General features: G+C 58.1%; 2 protein-coding genes across 2 annotated transcripts; both read left to right on the forward strand.

The window, feature by feature from the left end:
• Nucleotides 1-1,094: 1,094 nt before the first annotated feature.
• LOC130378009 (mucin-5AC-like) lies at nucleotides 1,095-6,412 on the forward strand. Its single transcript, XM_056584950.1, has 5 exons — nucleotides 1,095-1,565; nucleotides 2,338-2,476; nucleotides 3,184-3,311; nucleotides 5,056-6,114; nucleotides 6,314-6,412. Exons 2-5 carry the CDS (start codon nucleotides 2,404-2,406, stop codon nucleotides 6,410-6,412), a joined length of 1,359 nt encoding a protein of 452 aa, XP_056440925.1. The 5' UTR covers nucleotides 1,095-1,565; nucleotides 2,338-2,403.
• Nucleotides 6,315-25,100, forward strand: rnf216 (ring finger protein 216). Its single transcript, XM_056584948.1, has 14 exons — nucleotides 6,315-6,423; nucleotides 7,746-7,822; nucleotides 8,014-8,116; nucleotides 9,424-9,585; nucleotides 9,894-10,005; nucleotides 11,250-11,383; nucleotides 11,960-12,010; nucleotides 13,066-13,203; nucleotides 13,482-13,630; nucleotides 14,367-14,445; nucleotides 20,523-20,620; nucleotides 23,561-23,783; nucleotides 24,091-24,160; nucleotides 24,355-25,100. The coding sequence occupies exons 1-14, from the start codon at nucleotides 6,412-6,414 to the stop codon at nucleotides 24,726-24,728; spliced, it is 1,782 nt and encodes a 593-aa protein (XP_056440923.1). The 5' UTR covers nucleotides 6,315-6,411; the 3' UTR covers nucleotides 24,729-25,100.
• Nucleotides 25,101-25,185: the final 85 nt, after the last annotated feature.

Below are 25,185 nucleotides of genomic sequence, written 5' to 3' on the forward strand. Positions count from 1 at the left end.
AGCTCAGCGATAGCGGCTAGCCGCGGGCCCGGTGCACAGAGATGGATGACAGCAGTGTAGACCAGGATTACCCACGGCAAGACAGGAGGAGATGGACCAGGGAAAAGACTGACTGTGGGGAAACCATACAAAGTGAGGAGGATCGATGTGATCAGGTCTGACCGACGGAGCAGCCTAGCGTTAGCCGCCACTCAATAGATGAGAGAGGGGGGACCCACTAGCAGGGATCGGGAGGCAAGTGGCTGAAAGTTGTCCGGCAAGGCGATATAGGTTGTTGTTGGAACCAGATGGCTCTTTTCCCGGTGAGGCAATATTGACAGTTGGAAGACGTCAAAAAATGCTAGATGCCTAACTACCCAACTAACAACGTCGGTGAGGCTAAAAATCAATGTCCCAAAAAACTGGAAAGGCTCGTGACAATAGTTTGTTAAAAATGAAAAAATAAAAGTGAAAAAAAAGCACAGGAAAACTATTTTATCAGTCACAAAAATCGAAAAAAGTCGTGATCAGAGAAGCGGCGAACAAACAACGCCAGCGTCCTCTCTGGTAGCCATGACAACAGGTAGAGGGGACCCCCTCCAGGGTCAGAGCAGGTAGAGGGGGCCCCCTCCAGGGTCAGAGCCGGTAGAGGGGACCCCCTCCAGGGTCAGAGCCGTTAGAGGGGGCCCCCTCCAGGGTCAGAGCAGGTAGAGGTGCATCACAGTCTAATATATTCCTCCTAAACTGAGGACATTTTTGTGTTTCTGGATGCACTTTTCTTTTTCACAGATTCTCGTCTCTGTATTCAGATTTACATTTCAACAACTCCATTTTCTAGATTTTCTTTTGTCTAGCTTTCAGAATTTAAACACCAAGCCTAACCCCTGCAGTACTCTAAATAACCCCTAGGGGTACGCGTAACTCCAGTTGAGAGCCACTTCGCTAGCGCACTCTACTGAGAGCCGTTGGACTACATCTCCCAGCGGCCCTCGGGGTTCCGGTGACGCGGCCAACAACTCTGTTTTGGCAGTTTGTTTCCCTTTCCGAAGAATGTAGACGTGAGGCTCTTTGGCGCATTGGCTGTCCGGTATTGTAAACCAAGGTAATGTACATGTTGTATAGTTCTCTTCAGCGGATAGTTAGTAGTAGTAGTTAGTCTCAGTCTATAAAGGCAGGGGTCCGTCGGCTGTGGAGTTTCCTTCACCCTGAGCTGGCAGCTCCCGGCTGTGATCAGCTGAGGTAAAAACAAGAGCTCTAATCTCTGGCTCTGAGCACATAGAGCTCCTGATTAATCACCCAATTATTCACCCGATTAATCACCTGATTAATCAGGTGAAAGGTGCTTTTATTCCGGTCGTGACGGTGAGTGACATGTAATGTTTACACCACGGTCCACGGGGTAATCTGGCATTCCGCCGGTGTTATTATTGTTACTGTCCGTGGTGAACGGTGAGCTGGCGTCACTTGAGCTCAGGTGATCGGAGGTCAGGTGGATTCAACGTTTCAACCGATGAATTTAATGCTGCGTTCCAGGGACACTTTTTAGCCCGTCAGTTACGAGCAGGAACTTGGAGAACATCGATCTGGTACGAGTTCACGGCTAGTGAGTTGCCGGTTTGACTGCCGTTCCAAGGCACTTTCACGGGTAGACGGTTGTGAAAACACGGGAAACGGGTTGCCTGGAACGCACCATACAACCCACACGTCGCGCGTCCAATTAGCGCCAGACAGACACCGCTCGAGACGTGAAGCCTCGGAGCCGACGACTCTGCTGTACGGTAGCCTGTGATGCTAGCTGTACGGTAGCCTGTGATGCTAGCGCTGGGGGAGTTTGTTTTCGTTTCCGCGTCTGTCCAAATCTATACTAAACTCTTCTGGAAAGTACCATCCATTTATTGTATCGACGTCAGCATGAATTCATTCTCCCTTTCCGCCCACGAGCTTCTCCAGAGATAGCTTTCGGTTTGCATGCTCACGTTGAGCTACCGTTAGCTCGCCAGGTAGCGTTAGCTCCCATCTGAAGTCTCTGAGCGTGTGGGTTTACTTTAGCCGTCATCAGGGAGAGGAAAGACACACAAGTTTAAGCTTTATCTGTGAGTCTAGCGACTGTCACCAAGGAGACTAACTTTATACACTTTAAACTGAGCCGTCTGTCTGTCTGTAACCAGGCTAGGATGGGTTCCTTATAAGTAAAATAATTATCCTTGTACCAAGTACGACTGTTAACGGTAAGTGAAACAAAAGGTTTTCCAGTACTACCATAAAGTAGGCAGTTGGTGTTACCAGACCATTAAAAGGACATGTATGGGGCGATAGTCTCAGTATGTTTAACGGCTCACATGGGTCTAATGCGGGCAGATGGTGACTGAGCTGTGGAGACGAGCTGTGTGAGCCGCTTCAGGAACACGTCCCTCACTTCACCCCATGGCTGACGGAGCAGGCGGAGGGGATGACGACGTCATTCACCTGGCGAGCTTCAACGTCCACCGCAGTCAAGGTGAGCGCTTAATGGGAAGGCCGCCTCTTCCAACACTTAACCTAATCCTACCATACCCTACCTTATTGGCCAATAGAAGGTGTAGCGTGGTGACTGACGTCACTTTGGATACATTGCTGTATGCTCGTTCATCTAAACCTTGGGGTATCATTTAGTTTATTGCTTTACTGTGAGGGCTGACGTTTTAAGATTTGACGACATTTGGAAAGGCACTGCTGATACTTTCTCCATTTAGTTGCGTTATCTACTATTATTTAAACTATGTTTACCTGTCCTACCGCAACAACTGGGCTTGATCCGAGCAGACTTCAGATTTGAGTCTGAAGATGTCATAAACACTGTTTACAGTACAAGACCGTTTATGGCCCATTTCCACCTCTTTTTTTTTCATTGTGCGCATTATTATTTTTCCTTGGATTTTTTAGCAGGCTACACTGTGTCGGGTTGCTATGAGGTCACGATGCTTACGTAGCTGCCGCGGCTATCGCCATCCGGCCTAAACCCCGCCCTACCACCAGGGTACTGTCGGCTGTGGAGCCGCGAGCCGTAACTGAGCTGGGCTATACCGCGCCCTCACTACTGGGCTGAGGCGGGCTGGGTCCGAAGCCTACCCCCGGTGGAAAAGCGGCATTAGTTAGGCCTGGGCCTCATGCCTCAACCAATACCCGCTGTTTAACATTCAGGATGACCTCCTTGTTCCTCCCCAGGCCGGCGCTTGCGGAGGAAGGAGTTCATCACCATCTCTGACGACTCGGACGACGAGCCGCTCAACCTGGTCTTGGGCCGCCCCGTGCTGATCCCCGAAGACACAGACGACGACGTCCGCATCCTTGAGGTAGGTCCTTCTCTCTGAGGAACCCTAACCCTAACCCTAACCCTTCTATCAGTCATCTGCCTCTTTGGTCCTTCGGTCACATAATGGTCCAATAGAATCCCAGTGTGAGGTCCCTCCCCCTGACTCCCTGTCTCCCCCTGTGTCTCCCCCTGTCTCCCTGTCTCTCCCTGTGTCTCCCTCTCTCTCCCTGTGTCTCCCTCTGATTCCCTGTGTCTCCCTCTGATTCCCTGTGACTCCCTCTGTCTCCCTGTTACTCCCTCTGTCTCCCTGTTACTCCCTCTGTCTCCCTGTCTCTCCCCCTGACTCCCTGTCTCCCTCTGTCTCCCTGTGACTCCCCCGTGTCTCCCCGTGACTCCCTGTGTCTCCCTGTGACTCCCTGTGACTCCCTCTGTCTCCCTGTGACTCCCTCTGTCTCCCCGTGACTCCCTCTGTCTCCCTGTGTCTCCCCCCGTCTCCCCTTGTCTCCCTGTGACTCCCTCCGTCTCCCCGTGACTCCCTGTGACTCCCTGTGACTCTCTCCGTCTCCCTGTGACTCCCTGTGACTCCCTCTGCCTCCCTGTGACTCCCTCTGTCTCCCTGTCACTCCCTGTGACTCCCTCTGTCTCCCCGTGACTCCCTCTGTCTCCCCGTGACTCCCTGTGACTCCCTCTGTCTCCCTGTGACTCCCTCTGTCTCCCCGTGTCTCCCTGTGACTCCCTGTGACTCCCTCTGTCTCCCTGTGACTCCCTCTGTCTCCCCGTGACTCCCTCTGTCTCCCTGTGTCTCCCCCCGTCTCCCCGTGTCTCCCTGTGACTCCCTCCGTCTCCCTGTGACTCCCTGTGACTCTCTCCGTCTCCCTGTGACTCCCTCTGCCTCCCTGTGACTCCCTCTGTCTCCCTGTGACTCCCTCTGCCTCCCTGTGACTCCCTCTGTCTCCCTGTGACTCCCTCTGTCTCCCCGTGACTCCCTCTGTCTCCCTGTGTCTCCCCGTGTCTCCCTGTGACTCCCTCCGTCTCCCTGTGACTCCCTGTGACTCTCTCCGTCTCCCTGTGACTCCCTCTGCCTCCCTGTGACTCCCTCTGTCTCCCTGTGACTCCCTCTGCCTCCCTGTGACTCCCTCTGTCTCCCCGTGAAGCCCTCTGTCTCCCTCTGTCTCCCCGTGACTCCCTGTGACTCCCTCTGTCTCCCTGTGACTCCCTCTGTCTCCCTCTGTCTCCCTCTGTCTCCCTGTGACTCCCTGTGACTCCCTCTGTCTCCCTGTGACTCCCTCTGTCTCCCTCTGTCTCCCCGTGAATCCCTGTGTCTCCCTCTGTCTCCCTCTGTCTCCCCGTGACTCCCTGTGACTCCCTGTGACTCTCTCCGTCTCCCTGTGACTCCCTCTGCCTCCCTGTGACTCCCTCTGTCTCCCTGTGACTCCCTCTGTCTCCCTGTCACTCCCTCTGTCTCCCTGTGACTCCCTGTGACTCCCTCCGTCTCCCTGTGACTCCCTCTGTCTCCCTGTGACTCCCTCTGCCTCCCTGTCACTCCCTCTGTCTCCCTGTGACTCCCTCTGTCTCCCTGTCACTCCCTCTGTCTCCCTGTGACTCCCTGTGACTCCCTCCGTCTCCCTGTGACTCCCTGTGGCTCCCTCTGTCTCCCTGTGGCTCCCCGTGACTCCCTCTGTCTCCCTGTGGCTCCCTCTGTCTCCCTGTGACTCCCTGTGACTCCCTCTGTCTCCCTGTGACTCCCTGTGACTCCCTCTGTCTCCCTGTGACTCCCTGAACAGTCTCTGACTCCGTCACGAAGACACCTGATCCGCCCGGCCGCCCCCTGGTGTGGCGACCTCCCTCTCCACCCGCTGCGAGGCCCTAACCCGGCCTCGGCGGAGCAGCCGGGCCCTTCCGGCTCGCGTGCCGTCACCGCCCGCCTCATTAAGGTGGAGGCCCCGCCCCCTACGCCGGTCACCCCCTCTACCTCCAGCATCTGGGATGACGCCCGCCTTCCAAGCACCTCGGGCACCTCGGGGGCCCCCCAACGGCCGCCTGCCCCTCGGACCCGCCATGACTCCATAGAACACACGGAGCCACGCCACAGCCCTCAGGCCAGCACTAGCGCCGCTAGCACTAGCGCTGCTAGCACTAGCACTGCTCACCACAGCCCTCAGGCCAGCACTAGCACCGCTAGCACTAGCACCGCTAGCACTAGCACCGCTAGCCACAGGCCTCGGGCTAGCACTAGCACCGCTAGCACTAGCGCCGCTAGCCACAGCCCTCAGGCTATCACTAGCACCGCTAGCACTAGCGCCGCTCGCCACAGCCCTCAGGCTAGCACTAGCACCGCTAGCACTAGCGCCGCTCGCCACAGCCCTCAGGCTAGCACTAGCACCGCTAGCACTAGCGCCGCTCGCCACAGCCCTCAGGCTAGCTCTAGCGCCTCCACCCAGACCCAGCGGATCCAGATGGGAGGGGCCCAGGGCCAGCTGGCCGCCGCCCCGCAGCCCGGGATGCTGCAGGGCCCCACTGTGCCCGGCCCCCCCACGGGGCCCCCGGCTGCCCTGCCCCAGCCCCGCGGGCGGGGCCCTATCCACATTGTGGCGACAGTGCACACATTTGCCCCACCCCAGGCCCCACCCCAGGCCCCACCCCAGGCCCCACCCCAGGCCCCGGCCCCACGCGCCCCCCAGGTCAGACCTGCGGCCCCCCCCGCCCCCCAGGTCAGACCTGCGGCCCCCCCGGCGGTGCTGATAGCCGCTGCCCCAGAGAGACTGGGCCCCCCTGAGGTGGGCCACCGTATCAGGCTGGGGAGCCAGGCCCCCGGGGAGGCCCAGCTCAACCCCCCCCCCCAGGCCGGGGCCCCCAGCGCCCCCCCCCAGGCCGGGGCCCCCCTCGCCGCCCTGGTCCGCCCCAGACCCCCCATCCTCAGGCAGGCGCATTTCATTCTGGCTCCGGCTGCAAACCCGACCCCAGCCAGGGCTCCAGCGGCCCCCGTGTTGCCGGCCCCCCCGGTGCCGCCCCCCCCGGTGCCGCCCCCCCCGGCCCCAGCAGACATTCCCAGGCTGGAGGACGCCAGGCCGGGCCCCTCAGCGCCGCAGGACGGACCTGGGGGGGCCCGACCCGAGCTGCCGCCCCACGTCAGAGCCCTGATGGCCGGAGTGGTGAGTAGCAGCAGGCCAGAAGAACCAGAGGGGCCCTTCAGGGGGTTAGTGGACCAGAGGGGCCCTTCAGAGGGTTAGTGGACCAGAGGGGCCCTTCAGGGGGTTAGTGGACCAGAGGGGCCCTTCAGAGGGTTAGTGGACCAGAGGGGCCCTTCAGGGGGTTAGTGGACCAGAGGGGCCCTTCAGGGGGTTAGTGGACCAGAGGGGCCCTTCAGAGGGTTAGTGGACCAGAGGGGCCCTTCAGGGGGTTAGTGGACCAGAGGGGCCCTTCAGGGGGTTAGTGGACCAGAGGGGCCCTTCAGGGGGTTAGTGGACCAGAGGGGCCCTTTAGAGGGTTAGTGGACCAGAGGGGACCTTCAGGGGGTTAGTGGACCAGAGGGGCCCTTCAGGGGGTTAGTGGACCAGAGGGGCCCTTTAGAGGGTTAGTGGACCAGAGGGGACCTTCAGGGGGTTAGTGGACCAGAGGGGCCCTTTAGAGGGTTAGTGGACCAGAGGGGCCCTTCAGGGGGTTAGTGGACCAGAGGGGCCCTTCAGAGGGTTAGTGGACCAGAGGGGCCCTTCAGGGGGTTAGTGGACCAGAGGGGCCCTTCAGGGGGTTAGTGGACCAGAGGGGCCCTTCAGGGGGTTAGTTGACCAGAGGGGCCCTTCAGAGGGTTAGTGGACCAGAGGGGCCCTTCAGGGGGTTAGTGGACCAGAGGGGCCCTTCAGGGGGTTAGTTGACCAGAGGGGCCCTTCAGGGGGTTAGTTGACCAGAGGGGCCCTTCAGGGGGTTAGTGGACCAGAGGGGCCCTTCAGGGGGTTAGTGGACCAGAGGGGCCCTTCAGAGGGTTAGTGGACCAGAGGGGCCCTTCAGGGGGTTAGCGGACCAGAGGGGCCCTTCAGAGGGTTAGCGGACCAGAGGGGCCCTTCAGGGGGTTAGTGGACCAGAGGGGACCTTCAGGGGGTTAATGGACCAGAGGGGCCCTTCAGAGGGTTAGTGGACCAGAGGGGCCCTTCAGAGGGTTAGTGGACCAGAGGGGCCCTTCAGGGGGTTAATGGACCAGAGGGGCCCTTCAGGGGGTTAATGGACCAGAGGGGCCCTTCAGGGGGTTAGTGGACCAGAGGGGCCCTTCAGGGGGTTTGTGGACCAGAGGGGGCATTCAGGGGGTTAGTGGACCAGAGGGGGCATTCAGGGGGTTAGTGGACCAGAGGGGCCCTTCAGGGGGTTAATGGACCAGAGGGGCCCTTCAGAGGGTTAGTGGACCGGGGGCCACGCCCACTGGGTGGGGTGCAGTGGGTGAACCTGGTGGTGTACATGGTGTCAGTAATCCTGTCCTCTCCAGCTGGATCTCTTCCCTGATGTGCAGAGCGACCATGTGGCTGAACTCATCCAGCAGAACAATGTCACCGACCTGAATGTGTAAGGATGACTTCTGCAGCACTGGTGTGTGTGTGTGTGTGTGTGTGTGTGTGTGTGTGTGTGTGTGTGTGTGTGTGTGTGTGTGTGTGTGTGTGTGTGTGTGTGTGTGTGTGTGTGTGTGTGTGTGTGTGTGTGTGTGTGTGTGTGTGTGTGTGTGTGTGTGTGTACTGACCCTGTCCCTATCCCATCAGGATCTGTAACATGCTGCTGGAGAACCCAGCCTATCCCAGGAGACAGGCCGCTCCCCCCGCCCCCACCAGCATCCTGCTGGAGTCTGGAGAGCAGGAGGCTGAGGTAGGGTGGGGGGGGGCTGAGGTAGGGCTGGGAGGGTGGAGGCCTGTAGGTAGCTGATGGTGTGGTAGGGCTGAGGGTGGAGGCCTGTAGGTAGCTGATGGTGTGGTAGGGCTGGGAGGGTGGAGGCCTGTAGGTAGCTGATGGTGTGGTAGGGCTGGGAGGGTGGAGGCCTGTAGGTAGCTGATGGTGCGTGTAGTGTTTGGAGGGTGGAGGCCTGTAAGTAGCTGATGGTGTGGTAGGGCTGGGAGGGTGGAGGCCTGTAGGTAGCTGATGGTGTGGTAGGGCTGGGAGGGTGGAGGCCTGTAGGTAGCTGTTGGTGTGGTAGGGCTGGGAGGGTGGAGGCCTGTAGGTAGCTGATGGTGTGGGAGGGTGGAGGCCTGTAGGTAGCTGATGGTGTGGTAGGGCTGGGAGGGTGGAGGCCTGCAGGTAGCTGATGGTGTGGTAGGGCTGAGGGTGGAGGCCTGTAGGTAGCTGATGGTGTGGTAGGGCTGGGAGGGTGGAGGCCTGTAGGTAGCTGATGGTGCGTGTAGTGTTTGGAGGGTGGAGGCCTGTAGGTAGCTGATGGTGTGGGAGGGTGGAGGCCTGTAGGTAGCTGATGGTGTGGTAGGGCTGGGAGGGTGGAGGCCTGTAGGTAGCTGATGGTGTGGTAGGGCTGGGGGTGGAGGCCTGTAGGTAGCTGATGGTGCGTGTAGTGTTTGGAGGGTGGAGGCCTGTAGGTAGCTGATGGTGTGGTAGGGCTGGGAGGGTGGAGGCCTGTAGGTAGCTGATGGTGTGGTAGGGCTGGGGCTAGTGGCCTGTAGGTAGCTGATGGTGCGTGTAGTGTTTGGAGGGTGGAGGCCTGTAGGTAGCTGATGGTGTGGTAGGGCTGGGAGGGTGGAGGCCTGTAGGTAGCTGATGGTGTGGTAGGGCTGGGGCTAGTGGCCTGTAGGTAGCTGATGGTGTGGTAGGGCTGGGGGTGGAGGCCTGTAGGTAGCTGATGGTGTGGGAGGGTGGAGGCCTGTAGGTAGCTGATGGTGTGGTAGGGCTGGGGCTGGTGGCCTGTAGGTAGCTGTTGGTGTGGTAGGGCTGAGGGTGGAGGCCTGTAGGTAGCTGATGGTGAGGTAGGGCTGGGGGTGGAGGCCTGTAGGTAGCTGATGGTGTGGTAGGGCTGGGAGGGTGGAGGCCTGTAGGTAGCTGATGGGCTGGGAGGGTGGAGGCCTGTAGGTAGCTGATGGTGCGTGTAGTGTTTGGAGGGTGGAGGCCTGTAGGTAGCTGATGGGCTGGGAGGGTGGAGGCCTGTAGGTAGCTGATGGTGCGTGTGCCGCTAGGTGACGGAGGACCTGTTCGACCTCAGCCGTCTGGGCGCCGTGCCCCCTGAGGCCCTGATGCAGGCCACTGACCTGCTGATGGCCGACTTCAGGATGCTCAGCTGCCAGGACCTCAAGTGGGTCCTCAACGCACTCAAGGGACACTATGCAATCACACGCAAGGTAGGCTCGCCACGCAGGCCCCAGGGGGCGCTGCTGAGGCCTGCAGACAGTGGGTGACCTGTCCTTTACATGAGCAGTGGCCTGTCTCTGTGGAGCTCTGCCCTGCTCCCCAGGGGTTGGGATGGGGCACCACCTGGTCCACCACCTGGTCCACCACCTGGTCCACCACCTAGTCCACAGTGCTGGACCAGGTTCTCCCTGGCTGCCTGTTACCTATTGGGGATGTCTGGGTCTCTGTGGACCCGGGGTACCTCTGGAGACTCTGTCCTGACCCTGCCCCCCTGCCCCCCTGCCCCCCTGTCCCCCAGGCCTTATGTGGAGCTCTGAAGAAGTGGCAGGACTCTGGAGACCCCCCGGGGAAGAGACGGCGGAGTAGGACTGCGTCAGAGCGCTGCTACGTGGACCTCCAGTTTGAGCACGGTGCAGTACAGCAGCAGCATCTCGGGAGGGGGTCACCTCAGGGGACGGGGGTACAGCAGCCACTGGGGGGTACTGAACCAGGGTGCTGAGCTGCTGCTTCACCTCCACCTGTCTCACTCTCCACCTGTCTCACTCTCCACCTGTCTCTCCCCCTCCCTCCACCTGTCTCTCCCCCTCCCTCCACCTGTCTCTCCCCCTCCCTCCACCTGTCTCTCCCCCTCCCTCCACCTGTCTCTCCCCCTCCCTCCACCTGTCTCTCCCCCTCCCTCCACCTGTCTCTCCCCCTCCCTCCACCTGTCTCTCCCCCTCCCTCCACCTGTCTCTCCCCCTCCCTCCACCTGTCTCTCCCCCTCCCTCCACCTGTCTCTCCCCCTCCCTCCACCTGTCTCTCCCCCTCCCTCCACCTGTCTCTCCCCCTCCCTCCACCTGTCTCTCCCCCTCCCTCCACCTGTCTCTCCCCCTCCCTCCACCTGTCTCTCCCCCTCCCTCCACCTGTCTCTCCCCCTCCCTCCACCTGTCTCTCCCCCTCCCTCCACCTGTATCTCCCCCACCCTCCACCTGTCTCTCCCCCTCCCTCCACCTGTCTCTCCCCCTCCCTCCACCTGTCTCTCCCCCTCCCTCCACCTGTCTCTCCCCTCCACCTGTCTCTCCACCTGTCTCCCCTCCACCTGTCTCTCCACCTGTCTCCCCTCCATCTGTCTCTCCACCTGTCTCTCCCCTCCACCTGTCTCTCCACCTGTCTCTCCTCTCCAACTGTCTCTCCACCTGTCTCACCCTCCACGTGTCTCTCCACCTGTCTCTCCTCTCCAACTGTCTCTCCACCTGTCTCTCCACCTGTCTCTCCCTCCACGTGTCTCTCCACCTGTCTCTCCTCTCCAACTGTCTCTCCACCTGTCTCACCCTCCACGTGTCTCTCCACCTGTCTCACCCTCCACGTGTCTCTCCACCTGTCTCTCCACCTGTCTCTCCACCTGTCTCTCCCTCCACGTGTCTCTCCACCTGTCTCTCCTCTCCAACTGTCTCTCCACCTGTCTCTCCTCTCCAACTGTCTCTCCACCTGTCTCTCCTCTCCAACTGTCTCTCCACCTGTCTCTCCTCTCCAACTGTCTCTCCACGTGTCTCCTCTCCACCTGTCTCACCCTCCACGTGTCTCTCCACCTGTCTCACCCTCCACGTGTCTCTCCACCTGTCTCACCCTCCACGTGTCTCTCCACCTGTCTCACCCTCCTTGTGTCTCTCCCCAGGCAATGTGAAGTTGGAAAAGAGGATGTACTTCCTGGAGAACGACCGGCGGTACTTCCGGACCTACGGGACGCTGGAGCCCTCGCTGCAGGCCGAGCTGGCCTTCTACCAGCGGAGGGCCAAGGAGTCCGCGGAGGTGACCCCAGCTCCCTCCCTCCCTCACTCCCTCCCTCCCTCACTCCCTCCCTCCCTCCCTCACACTCCCACTCACTCACACTCACACTCACTTCCACTCAGTCCCCCACTCACTCTCACTCACTCTCTCTCTCTCCCTCACTCACTCTCTCTCTCCCTCACTCCCCCACTCCCTCCCTCACTCTCTCCTCTCTCCCCCTGGTCTCCCCCTGGTCTCCCCCTGGTCTCCCCCTGGTCTCTCTCTGGTCTCTCCCTGGTCTCTCCCTGGGGGCACCCCTGGTCTCTCCCTGGTCTCTCTCTGGTGGCACCCCTGGTCTCTCCCTGGTCTCTCTCTGGTCTCTCTCTGGTCTCTCTCTGGTCTCTCTCTGGTCTCCCTCTGGTCTCTCCCTGGTGTCTCTCTGGTGTCTCTCTGGTGTCTCCCTGGTCTCTCCCTGGTCCCCCTCTGGTCTCTCCCTGGGGGCACCCCCTGGTTTCCCCCTGGTCTCTCTCTGGTGTCCCCCTGGTCTCCCCCTGGTCTCCCAGCATCGTGTTCCTGTCCTTCCTGATGGCGGTCTGATTGTGGTTCTTCTCCTCACAGCATGAGGACTTCCTGCTGGCTCTGCAGGTCAACGAGGACGAGTACAAGATGGTGAGGATGGGTTGACCATGGCTGGCTGCTCTGTGAGGTGCACGCTGTATTACTGTATGCTCCCTCTCAGCCGACTCTCTGGAAGGCCTTTCCTTTTCTTTTTAAATCAAAGCGCTCTACTCAGTATCGCCCGTCCATGACCTTCTTTCTAACTATTCGACACACAGGGCTGTATTAACATGTCCATATGTATACCTAGATATCACATAAAGAAACCAACTGTATTCCAACCCTAACTGTATCAATAACGAGGCTATTGGCAACATCGTAGCCTCAGGGCTTCATCAGGCTCAGTGATCGGTGCAGCTCCATTCAGCTGGACCTACCTTTACCTTTACATTGAGGGCATGTAGCAGACGCTTCATCAGGCTCAGTGATCGGTGCAGCTCCATTCAGCTGGACCTACCTTTACCTTTACATTGAGGGCATGTAGCAGACGCTTCATCAGGCTCAGTGATCGGTGCAGCTCCATTCAGCTGGACCTACCTTTACCTTTACATTGAGGGCATGTAGCAGACGCTTCATCAGGCTCAGTGATCGGTGCAGCTCCATTCAGCTGGACCTACCTTTACCTTTACATTGAGGGCATGTAGCGGACGCTTTCATCCAGAGCGACTTTCAATGTCGACATGTGTCGTAAGAAACAACATATGGTAACTGGTACCTGTACTGGTACTGTACTGGTGCCTGTACTGGTACTGGTGCCTGTACTGGTACTGGTGCCTGTACTGGTGCCTGTACTGGTGCCTGTACTGGTACTGGTGCCTGTACTGGTACTGGTGCCTGTACTGGTGCCTGTACTGGTGCCTGTACTGGTGCCTGTACTGGTACTGGTGCCTGTACTGGTGCCTGTACTGGTGCCGGACACCAGACATCTGTTGTTCCACATGTATGAAGATGGGGCTGAGGCATCGGATTAGGGATCCCCCTAGCCCCTACAGGGATAGGCCTGAGCTGTAATGTGGAGCATCTCTGCACAACGTGCATGCAGGCTTTAAGGTCCCTCACCCCCCCTCCATACCTCTGGCCCGCGGCTGACTCTGCCCTCCCCCCAGGACGGACAGCTCATCGAGTGCGGCTGCTGCTTCGGAGAGTTTGCCTTCGAGAAGATGACTCAGTGCTCCGACGGCCACCTCTTCTGCCAAGAGTGCCTGGTCAAATACGCTCAGGAGGCCGTGTTCGGCTCTGGACAGGTAGGCCTTTACATCTACACATACACCTACACACACCTGCACGCACCTACACCTACACGCACCTACACGCACTACACGTTCCTCAGAAGCACCCGTTGGAACACGGTGCTGGGACGCAGATATCTAGTTCTGATGTCATAAGGTGTGTGTGTGTGTGTGTGTGTGTGTGTGTGTGTGTGTGTGTGTGTGTGTGTGTGTGTGTGTGTGTGTGTGTGTGTGTGTGTGTGTGTGTGTGTGTGTGTGTGTGTGTGTGTGTGTGTGTGTGTGTGTGTGTGCAGTCGGAGCTCAGCTGCATGTCGGGGGGGTGTCCCTGCTCCTACCCGGTGTGTGAGCTGGAGAAGGTTCTGCCGGAGAACATCCTGATCAAGTACTACGAGAGGCAGGCTGAGGAGGCCGTGGCCGCCACCTGCGCCGACGAGCTCGTACGGTAAGGACGCCATGATGGCGTGGACGCAGCCTTCTATTGGAGGAGACTCCATGGTGCCCTTTGACCTCACTATGACGGCAGGAGACCGGCCGGGGGGGGAGGGGGGGGGGACTGGGATGATCCAGGCACTGCACTGCTCGGTGATGGGGGGACTGGGATGATCCCAGCACTGGACCACTGGGTGATGGGGGGACTGGGATGATCCCAGCACTGCACCGCTCGGTGATGGGGGGACTGGGATGATCCCAGCACTGCACCGCTCGGTGATGGGGGGACTGGGATGATCCCAGCACTGGACCACTGGGTTATGGGGGGACTGGGATGATCCCAGCACTGGACCACTGGGTGATGGGGGGGACTGGGATGATCCCAGCACTGGACCGCTGGGTGATGGGGGGACTGGGATGATCCCAGCACTGGACCACTGGGTGATGGGGGGGACTGGGATGATCCCAGCGCTGGACCGCTGGGTGATGGGGGGACTGGGATGATCCCAGCACTGGACCACTGGGTGATGGGGGGGACTGGGATGATCCCAGCGCTGGACCGCTGGGTGATGGGGGGACTGGGATGATCCCAGCACTGGACCACTGGGTGATGGGGGGGACTGGGATGATCCCAGCGCTGGACCACTGGGTGATGGGGGGCCTTAACCACGGTGTCCATTCAAAGCCTTCACGGATCTGTTGATGTTCCTTCACCCGTCTCCTCCTCCCTCCCCTCCTTCTCTCTGCAGGTGTCCCTTCTGCAACTTCCCTGCCCTGTTGGACAAGGCCATGTCTCTGTTCAGCTGCCCCAACCCCCGCTGTCGCAAGGTACACACTGACTGACTGACTGACTGACTGACTGACTGACTGACTGACTGACTGACTGACTGACTGACTGACTGACTGACTGACTGACTGACTGACTGACTCTGTTGATGAGGGGTTCCCGTGACGACGCTACCTTCATAGGGACGGCAGCGTTCAGAGGGGAGATGGGCGCCCCCCCTCTGAGGCCCCCCCTCCTAACCTGTCCTCCCCATGTCTGAGGAATGTATGGAGGGAGGAACACTCCCAGATCTGTTCTTCATCGCTGATCCCAGATCTGCCATCAGCGTTTTAAAGTGCTCCTTATCTTGTAATTTCAGGGAGCTGAGTTCACAGAACGGGGAAACCAAAGGGAGAGAACTGTGGGCTAACTTTGACCGTATTAGTAGCACTAATAATACTAATCCTTTATTAATCCAGGTCATTTTAGAGGGTGCCCTTCCCAAGATGGCATCAACAGTGGTTTAAACAACGCAAACATTCAGCAACAAAATATGAAGCCTTTCTGAATCTTTCAGTAATATTTTCTACAGATGTAAAAAATTTAAATTCCCCAATCTCCAGCCATCTGCCCATGTGCGGGCCTCCAGCCATCTGCCCATGTGCGGGCCTCCTGCCTTCTGCCCATGTGCGGGCCTCCTGCCTTCTGCCCATGTGCGGGCCTTCTGCCCATGTGCGGGCCTTCTGCCCATGTGCGGGCCTCCTGCCTTCTGCCCATGTGCAGGCCTCCTGCCTTCTGCCCATGTGCAGGCCTCCTGCCTTCTGCCCATGTGCAGGCCTCCTGCCTTCTGCCCATGTGCGACTCTCTGGGTGGATTTGGCCTGTAGGTGGCGCCAGAGGTTCACCCTCAGGGCTCCACCAGTGAACCTGCATGGCTGCAGTGCTTTGTTACACACGCCCATACTTGGAATGAAAGGAGGCGGCACACAGAGTGAGAAGCATCCAGATGTCTTTGGTTTTAGTTGGAGGTAATCTGTCCTTCCTGAGGTGGTCCCCCCCCCCCCCCAGGGAGCAGAGCTGGTATTAGAGTGACCCAGGACAGCGTCGCTGTGAGCAGGGCGCTTCCCCCGGCACACACACACACACACACACACACACACACACACACACACACACACACACACACACACACACACACACACACACACACACACACACACACACACACACACACACACACACACACACACACACACACACACACACACACACACACACACACACACACTCTATACAGTTGTAGTACTGTAATTCCATGCAGCTGGTTGGTTGCCAGAACAGGGAGGGGCGGGACTACATTATGTAACTGACACACTTCCTGGAAGCCGCCCACCTTCTGCCCGCGCTCCTTGGACCTTGGTAGGACCTGCATTCCACTCTTTCCACCGTTGTCTTTGCCCGGCTTGTGATTGGTCTAGCTCAGTCCCACCGCCCCCCCCCCCCCTCCCCTCTCTCCATTTCAAATGTGCTTTAGATCATTTGACCCAGTTTCTCTTTTCTCTCCCCTTTTCACACACACACACACACACACACACACACACACACACACACACACACACACACACACACACACACACACACACACACACACACACACACACACACACACACACTCTGAAAAATAACACATGTGGATTTCATTAGGCGTGTGTTCCTCCTAGCTGTGAAGGCTTTAGAGTGTCTGCCATTGGAGCCGCCATGCTCTGTGGCCACGCTGCCGGTCTGAGCGCTGCACTGGGGTGTGTAGGGCTCTGGGGGCGTGTGTAGGGCTCTGGGGGCGCGTGTAGGGCTCTGGGGGCGCGTGTAGGGCTCTGGGGGCGCGTGTAGGGCTCTGGGGGCGTCTGTAGGGCTCTGGGGGCGTCTGTAGGGCTCTGGGGGCGTCTGTAGGGCTCTGGGGGCGCGTGTAGGGCTCTGGGGGCGGGTGTAGGGCTCTGGGGGCGTCTGTAGGGCTCTGGGGGCGTCTGTAGGGCTCTGGGGGCGTCTGTAGGGCTCTGGGGGCGTGTGTAGGGCTCTGGGGGCGTGTGTAGGGCTCTGGGAGCGTCTGTAGGGCTCTGGGGGCGTCTGTAGGGCTCTGGGGGCGCGTGTAGGGCTCTGGGGGCGGGTGTAGGGCTCTGGGGGCGGGTGTAGGGCTCTGGGGGCGTCGGTAGGGCTCTGGGGGCGTCGGTAGGGCTCTGGGGGCGTCGGGCGGAGCGCCCAGTCATTTCACTCTTTTCTGCTCTCATCTTTCTTCTCTAGTCATCTCTCCCCTGTCCCCCCCCCTCTTACCTCTTACCTCTTACGTTACCATGCTGCACACACACACAAATGTGCACGACCGCATGCACGCACACACAACTGCATACACACACACGACCGCATGGACGCACACACGACCGCATGGACGCACACACGACCGCATGCACGCACACACGACCGTATGCACACACACAATGCACTCACTGCAGCCTCCCAATCAGAACGGCCGCTCCGGTCTGGTGCTGCCAAATAAGGGCTGCTGCAGAAGTGATGGGGGGGGGGGGAGAGAGAGAGAGGCGGGGGGGGGAACAGGAAGCGTGTGTCATGGAGGATGCCAGGAGGTGGGACGGGCAGTACAGTAACGACGGCGATGGGGTTTATCCAGAATGTATCAGAGCATTAAGGGGACCACTGTATGAAGGTTGTTCTCATAGCGGGGGGTAGGGTAGGTTGTTCTCATAGCGGGGGGTAGGGTGTTCTCATAGCCGGGGGTAGGGTGTTCTCATAGCGGGGGGTAGGGTAGGTTGTTCTCATAGCGGGGGGTAGGGTGTTCTCATAGCGGGGGGTAGGGTGTTCTCATAGCGGGGGGTAGGGTAGGTTGTTCTCATAGCGGAGGGTGTTCTCATAGCGGGGGGTAGGGTAGGGTGTTCTCATAGCGGGGGGTAGGGTGTTCTCATAGCGGGGGGTAGGGTAGGTTGTTCTCATAGCGGGGGGTAGGGTGTTCTCATAGCCGGGGGTAGGGTGTTCTCATAGCGGGGGGTAGGGTAGGTTGTTCTCATAGCGGGGGGTAGGGTGTTCTCATAGCGGGGGGTAGGGTGTTCTCATAGCGGGGGGTAGGGTAGGTTGTTCTCATAGCGGAGGGTGTTCTCATAGCGGGGGGTAGGGTAGGGTGTTCTCATAGCGGGGGGTAGGGTGTTCTCATAGCGGGGGGTAGGGTAGGTTGTTCTCATGGTGGAGGGTAGGTTGTTCTCATAGCGGGGGGTAGGGTAGGTTGTTCTCATGGTGGAGGGTAGGTTGTTCTCATAGCGGGGGTAGGGTAGGTTGTTCTCATAGCGGGGGGTAGGTTGTTCTCATAGCGGGGGGTAGGGTAGGTTGTTCTCATGGCGGGGGGTAGGGTAGGTTGTTCTCATAGCGGGGGTAGGGTAGGTTGTTCTCATAGCGGGGGGTAGGTTCTCATAGCGGGGGGTAGGGTAGGTTGTTCTCATAGCGGGGGGTAGGGTAGGTTGTTCTCATAGCGAGGGGTAGGTTGTTCTCATAGCGAGGGGTAGGTTGTTCTCATAGCGGGGGGTAGGGTAGGTTGTTCTCATAGCGGGGGGTAGGTTGTTCTCATAGCGGGGGGTAGGTTGTTCTCATAGCGGGGGGTAGGGTAGGTTGTTCTCATAGCGGGGGGTAGGGTAGGTTGTTCTCATAGCGGGGGGTAGGGTAGGTTGTTGTCATAGCGGGGGGTAGGTTGTTGTCATAGCGGGGGGTAGGTTGTTCTCATAGCGGGGGGTAGGGTAGGTTGTTCTCATAGCGGGGGGTAGGGTAGGTTGTTCTCATAGCGGGGGGTAGGGTAGGTTGTTCTCATAGCGGGGGGTAGGGTAGGTTGTTCTCATAGCGGGGGGTAGGGTAGGTTGTTCTCATGGCGGGGGGTAGGGTAGGTTGTTCTCATAGCGGGGGGTAGGTTGTTCTCATAGCGGGGGGTAGGTTGTTCTCATAGCGGGGGGTAGGTTGTTCTCATAGCGGGGGGTAGGTTGTTCTCATAGCGGGGGGTAGGGTAGGTTGTTCTCATAGCGGGGGGTAGGGTAGGTTGTTCTCATAGCGGGGGTAGGGTAGGTTGTTCTCATAGCGGGGGGTAGGTTGTTCTCATAGCGGGGGGTAGGTTGTTCTCATAGCGGGGGGTAGGGTAGGTTGTTCTCATAGCGGGGGTAGGGTAGGTTGTTCTCATAGCGGGGGTAGGGTAGGTTGTTCTCATAGCGGGGGTAGGGTAGGGTGTTCCCATAGCGGGGGGTAGGGTAGGTTGTTCTCATGGCGGGGGGTAGGGTAGGTTGTTCTCATGGCGGGGGGTAGGGTAGGTTGTTCTCATGGCGGGGGGTAGGGTAGGTTGTTCTCATAGCGGGGGGTAGGTTGTTCTCATAGCGGGGGGTAGGTTGTTCTCATAGCGGGGGGTAGGTTGTTCTCATAGCGGGGGGTAGGGTAGGTTGTTCTCATAGCGGGGGGTAGGGTAGGTTGTTCTCATAGCGGGGGGTAGGGTAGGTTGTTCTCATAGCGGGGGGTAGGTTGTTCTCATAGCGGGGGGTAGGGTAGGTTGTTCTCATAGCGGAGGGTAGGTTGTTCTCATAGCGGGGGGTAGGTTGTTCTCATTGCGGGGGGTAGGTTGTTCTCATTGCGGGGGGTAGGTTGTTCTCATTGCGGGGGGTAGGTTGTTCTCATTGCGTGGGGTAGGGTAGGTTGTTCTCATAGCGTGGGGTAGGGTAGGTTGTTCTCATAGCGGGGGGTAGGTTGTTCTCATAGCGGGGGGTAGGGTAGGTTGTTCTCATTGCGGGGGGTAGGGTAGGTTGTTCTCATTGCGGGGGGTAGGTTGTTCTCATAGCGGGGGGTAGGGTATACCTTCCATGGATGAGTTGTTGTCTATCAGATCCAATACTGACCATTGCTGCCTGAGTCAGAGCATTGTTAAAGCCCTCGCATGTCAAACACGCCCTGCCCAGACCACGCCCACACCCAGGCCACGCCCACACCCAGCACAGGTGCATTTGAAAGTGGGCGTGGCCTGGCGCAGTGTATTTCTGGCCGCACTATAAGAGGTTGTCAGTGAGGCTGTGTGGCGGTTGCTGGCTGACGCCTGCTGCTCTGGTTCACCAGCAGGGGGCGACCTCAGCCACGCTGTTCTCTCCCTCCGGCGCCCTCTCTCCTGCTCGCCCCTTGTGTATCGCCGGGCCGAGTGCTCTGAGGAGGGGCCGGCTGACCAGTTCATGTGGGATGGGGGGGGGGGGGGGGGGGGGGGGGGGGACACAAACAGCTTTTACATGTTTTATGTGGAAAGGTTCCATTGACTCCTGTTAACGTGCTGCTGTGTACACACATGCATGCATGCACGCACGAAAGGGGAAGATGGCGTGCTTCTCCTGAGGAAGAAGAAGGCTCCATGGCACTTCCTGCCGAGGTCAGCAGGTTGCCATGGTGACATGGATGATGGAGCGCTGCTTCCAGCGCCATGGGCCACCGTAGTCAATACTGGATGAGCGCCTCAAATATTCATGGCGGCGCCACTTAGCTAAGGTTTAGCATGCGGAGAGTGGGGGGCACTCAGACCGCCACACGCCTTCAGATGCTGCTCTAAGAAAGGTGTGTGTGTGTGTGTGTGTGTGTGTGTTAGACTGTGACCCAGATGTCCTTCACAGATGTGGGGGGGTGATGTGGCATTGAGTTGCTGTTGCTAGGCAACGGAGCGCGCGTTGCTCTCTGCAGTGAGCGCTGAGAGCCACACCCAGACGAGAGCGTGGTTTATCCTGCAGCAGCCAGACAGCCTGCGGGGGGGGCGGCGGGGGGGGGCATGGACGTACACTAACCCTGCCCCATTTAATGAATCATGTGTGTGTCTCTGTGCGTGTGTCTCTGTGTGTGCGTGTGTCTCTGTGTGTGTGTGTGTGTGTCTCTGTGTGCGTGTGTCTCTCTGTGTGTGTGTGTGTGTGCCTCTGTGTGTGTGTGTGTGTGTCTCTGTGTGTGTGTGTCTCTGTGTGTGTGTGTGTGTGTGTGTGTGCCTCTGTGTGTGTGTGTGTGTGTCTCTGTGTGTGTGTGTCTCTGTGTGTGTGTGTGTGCCTCTGTGTGTGTGTGTGTGTGTGTGTGTCTCTGTGTGTGTGTAGGAGAGCTGCAGGAAGTGCCATGTTCAGTGGAAACAACACGTGGGGAAGACATGTGACCAGGTCCTGGAGAGGGATGAGATCCGTATGAGGGTGCTGTTGTAAGACGCACGCACGCACACACGCACCCACCCACCCACCCACCCACCCACCACCCACCCACCACCCACCCACCCACCCACCCACCCACCCACCCACCCACCCGCAACCTGACCCCCGCTCCCTGTTGACCCCCGCTCCCTGTTGACCCCCGCTCCCTGTTGACCCCCGCTCCCTGTTGACCCCCGCTCCCTGTTGACCCCCGCTCCCTGTTGACCCCCGCTCCCTGTTGACCCCCGCTCCCTGTTCAGGGTAGCCGCGGGTTAGGGTTAGGGTTAGGGTGCATAACACGTCCAAAGTTCCTTTCCCCCAATTCATTCTCAACCATGGCTGAGATAACCCCCACTACGGGTCTAGTTGTAGAAATACCAGAGACGAGAGTCCGACGTGTTATGCGCCATAACACCAACAGCAGAACGGTTATCCAAATAACAAGGAAGTGTACAACACTTGCGTTACAGTCCTGGAGCTCTGCTCTATGTCTAAATAATATCATATAATACATAGATATCTATATCAAATAATACATATTATCACGGCCAAAAGCTGTGTGCACGTCCAGACGATATTATGAATCACAAAGGACTTCGTCGGGTTCTCCGACGTCTCTGGTTCTTCCACTTCCACATCAATCTGAAGTAGACGTGGTCGTTTGAGATTCATAATAACCTATCGTCTGGAGGCTCACACAGCTTTTGGCCGTGATAATATATATTATATATTATATGATATAGATATCTATGTATAATATGGGTTTCTAAGAGCCATTGCGATACATCCACCGTAAACAGAGCGCATGGTACTGTGGCTACAAGCTGCTCAAGGGCCAGGTGATAAGATATATTATATATTATATGATATAGATATCTATGTATAATATGGGTTTCTACGAGCCATTGCGATACATCCACCGTAAACAGAGCGCATGGTACTGTCAGTGGCTACAAGCTGCTCAGGGCCACACCCCCCACCCCCCTCTTTGACCTGCCTTGACACGCCCACCGTAAACAGAGCGCATGGTACTGTCAGTGGCTACAAGCTGCTCAGGGCCACACCCCCACCCCCCTCCTTGACCCGCCCACCGAAACAGCGCGTTTGGGGGAAGCTCAATGTGCGACTGTTTCGGAGTGACTGTAACTCTGCACCACGGCTGAATTTCGGGGACGTCTTTGAATACTGTGTTTGTGGCCCACTAATACCTATATTAAAGCATCATGAAATAGAATGGCATGGGTTCTTTAAGCTACGCCCTCCCCACCTCAGTTCTGTTCGCTTTGCATTGCTGGAAGTGAGTAGGGGGAGTGGTTAAGTAGAGCCTTCAGATTGGACGGTTTGACTTTAGAGTTACCGTCATGTTTTGTATTTTTTATTTTTTGTTGCCATTATTGTTTTATAGGGACAAACATTAACAAATTTCTCCTACAGGGGATTGATAAAGTTCTATCTATTGAACAGAAAGAAACACTTGGTCATACTTTACACACTTTTTACCACAGCATTGGCCTACTGAATGCCACAGATATATTTTAAGCATTGGACTGAATGCCACATAAATATATAATTATGTTTTTGCACGTTTGCAACGTTTAAAAGTTCAGGGAAAAGTATAGCCTCTACTGGTGTTGCTTAGGCCAATATCCTTTTGAGGCAGTGTTGTTTCCGAATATTAGTGTTAAGGGCCAATAATGCTTACTATCATACATTAGTCACCATGTCTGTGGACGGGTTAGGGTTAGGGCTGGCTCCATACATTACGAAGGAGTTAGTAAAAGAGGTCAACGAGGCAAGTGGTGGATTCATTGAAATGGTTGAGGAAATTTGAATGCTGAGAAACTACAGCAATTTGAAAAGAGTTTGTTTGTTTATATTTTATATTGTGTGTTGAAAGTTTGATATTTAAACCAAAAATACAGCTACACTTTCACACCGTCACTTTGTGTATTGTTTTTTTAATCTTTTATTATCATTTCTGGGTACATTGTCTTAAGAGACATCAGGCCTCTAGGCTTTGAGTTAGGCCCTCAGTTTGGCCCTCAGTTTGGCCCTCAGTTTGGCTCTTTGATTGGTGAGTGCACACTTATCCTTTGGCACATTCATTAATGTATTGACATGAATGTTTCATATGTTCCAAAAAAACATGAATAACATATGCACGACCGCGTTTTACGACTGCTTAATGGGTGCGAAGTAGGTCTTAATTTTTATTGAAGTGGTCTTAAAAAAGTCTAAAAAAAGATTTTGATTTTGGATTAAATTTGGATTGATCAAACCTGGGGAAACCCTGCCTGTTGACCCCCGCTCCCTGTTGACCCCCGCTCCCTGTTGACCCTACCCTCGGTGTGGTCTCCCCCCCCCCCCCCCTTCTTATTGTGAACTCTTCGGTTCCCCGGACAACGGGCCAGGAAGCAGCGCTGCCGGCTGCTTCCTGCGTCCCGTGGCCGGTGGCGCTTCCTGTTGTGAGCGGTCCACCGGCCTTCTCACTTCCTGGTGCTGAGAGGCAGGAAGTGGAAGAGATCCACTTCCTGCCCCTCAGCAGGGTTCAGCCCAGGCCTCGGGACAGCCCGCAGCCCTCTAGTCCAGACCCCCTAACGCGTCTCTGGTCCAGACCCCCTAACGCGTCTCTGGTCCAGACCCCCTAACGCGTCTCTGGTCCAGACCCCATAACGCGTCTCTGGTCCAGACCCCATAACGCGTCTCTGGTCCAGACCCCATAACGCGTCTCTGGTCCAGACCCCCTAACGCGTCTCTGGTCCAGACCCCCTAACGCGTCTCTGGTCCCCCTAACGCGTCTCTGGTCCCCCCAACGCGCCTCTGGTCCCCCCAACGCGCCTCTGGTCCCCCCAACGCGCCTCTGGTCCCCCCAACGCGCCTCTGGTCCCCCCAACGCGCCTCTGGTCCCCCCAACGCGCCTCTGGTCCCCCTAACGCGTCTCTGGTCCCCAGCGAGGAGCGTATGACGGCGGCCCGGGTGCGGCTGTGTGTGAGGTGCGGCCTGGGGCTGGTGAAGTCGGAGGGCTGTAACCGCATGGCGTGCCGCTGCAGCAGCTTCATGTGCTACCTGTGCCGGGAGCCAATCACGGGCTACAACCACTTCTGTCAGCACGCGCGCTCGCCAGGGGCGCCCTGCCGCCACTGCCGCAAGTGCTCCCTCTGGACGGACCCCACGGTAACACACGCACACACGCACGCGCGCGCGCACACACACACACACGCACACGCAGACACGCACGCAGACACACACACGCACGCAGACACACACACGCACGCAGACACACACACGCACGCAGACACACACACGCAGACACACACACGCACACGCAGACACGCACGCAGACACACACACGCACGCAGACACACACGCAGACACACACACGCACGCAGACACACACACGCACACGCACACGCAGACACACACGCACACATTTCATTTGTGTTGACGAATCGTGTGTGTGTTTGTGTGTGTGTGTGTGTAGCAAGATGACGAGCGCATCATCCAGGAGATCCAGAAGGAGGGCGAGGCGGAGCTCAACAAGCAGAGCAGCGGTGAGGGGGGCATGTTAGGCACCGGTCCAACAGGAGCCTCCTGGTGACTGGAGGACCACTAACCCCAGTGTCTGTCTGTCTGTCTGTCTGTCTGTCTGTCTGTCTGTCTGTCTGTCTGTCTGTCTGTCTGTCTGTCTGTCTGTCTGTCTGTCTGTCTGTCTGTCTGTCTGTCTGTCTGTCTGTCTGTCTCCCAGATCCCTCAGGTAAGCGGGTGGGACCCCCTCCCGAGGCGATCACCGTCTCCAAGCGGCCCCGCGTTGCCCCCCCGCTGCAGAACCCGCCCCCCCCCCAACCGGGCCCCCACCTGGGGGTCCAGCCGCCCCCCCCGGCGGTGCAGGACCCCCCCATGTGGCTCCACCTCGGCCCGTTCCCCCCCGCCCCCGCCCAGGTGGTCCGCAGGGTCTACCAGATCAGGGCGGCCCCCGGGATGGCCCCGGGCCCCTACGTCCCCCCGCTGCCCCACCTGCCCCCCCTCAACAACCCGCCCCCGCCTGTCAATCACAACCTGGACATGATGGACCTGCCCATGCACTACGGCCCCCCCCCCTACTACAGGCAGCGCTTCTAGTGGTGGGAGACCGGACACACACGCACACACACACACACACACCCCCCTTGCCTTGCCCCGGCCCCCCGTTCCAGGGGCCCCCCGTTCCAGGGGCCCCCCGTTCCAGGGGCCCCCCGTTCCAGGGGCCCCCCGTTCCAGGGGCCCCCCGTTCCAGGGGCCCCCCGTTCCAGGGGCCCCCCGTTCCAGGGGCCCGGGGCCGTTTCCTTTGTACTGGTCTACCCGGAGTCTTTCCGAGGTGAATAAAGATATTTTTGCTGCGTGGTTCCGCGTCGTGTTCCAGGGGCGCCCTGTTTTTTAAAGGTTCCTGAGGAGGTTTTGTATGTTGAGCTGTTGACAGGAAGGAGACTGGATCTCCATTAAAGCACCTTGAAAACAACAACAACACGTCTCGCTTCTTCATCGCACTGGTTCCACTTCCTCTCCTGGGTTAGGGTTAGGGTTAGCCCTAGCCCTAACC

Source organism: Gadus chalcogrammus, unplaced genomic scaffold (genome assembly GCF_026213295.1).
Source record: "Gadus chalcogrammus isolate NIFS_2021 unplaced genomic scaffold, NIFS_Gcha_1.0 GACHA040, whole genome shotgun sequence".
NCBI classification, from domain to species: Eukaryota; Metazoa; Chordata; class Actinopteri; order Gadiformes; family Gadidae; genus Gadus; species Gadus chalcogrammus.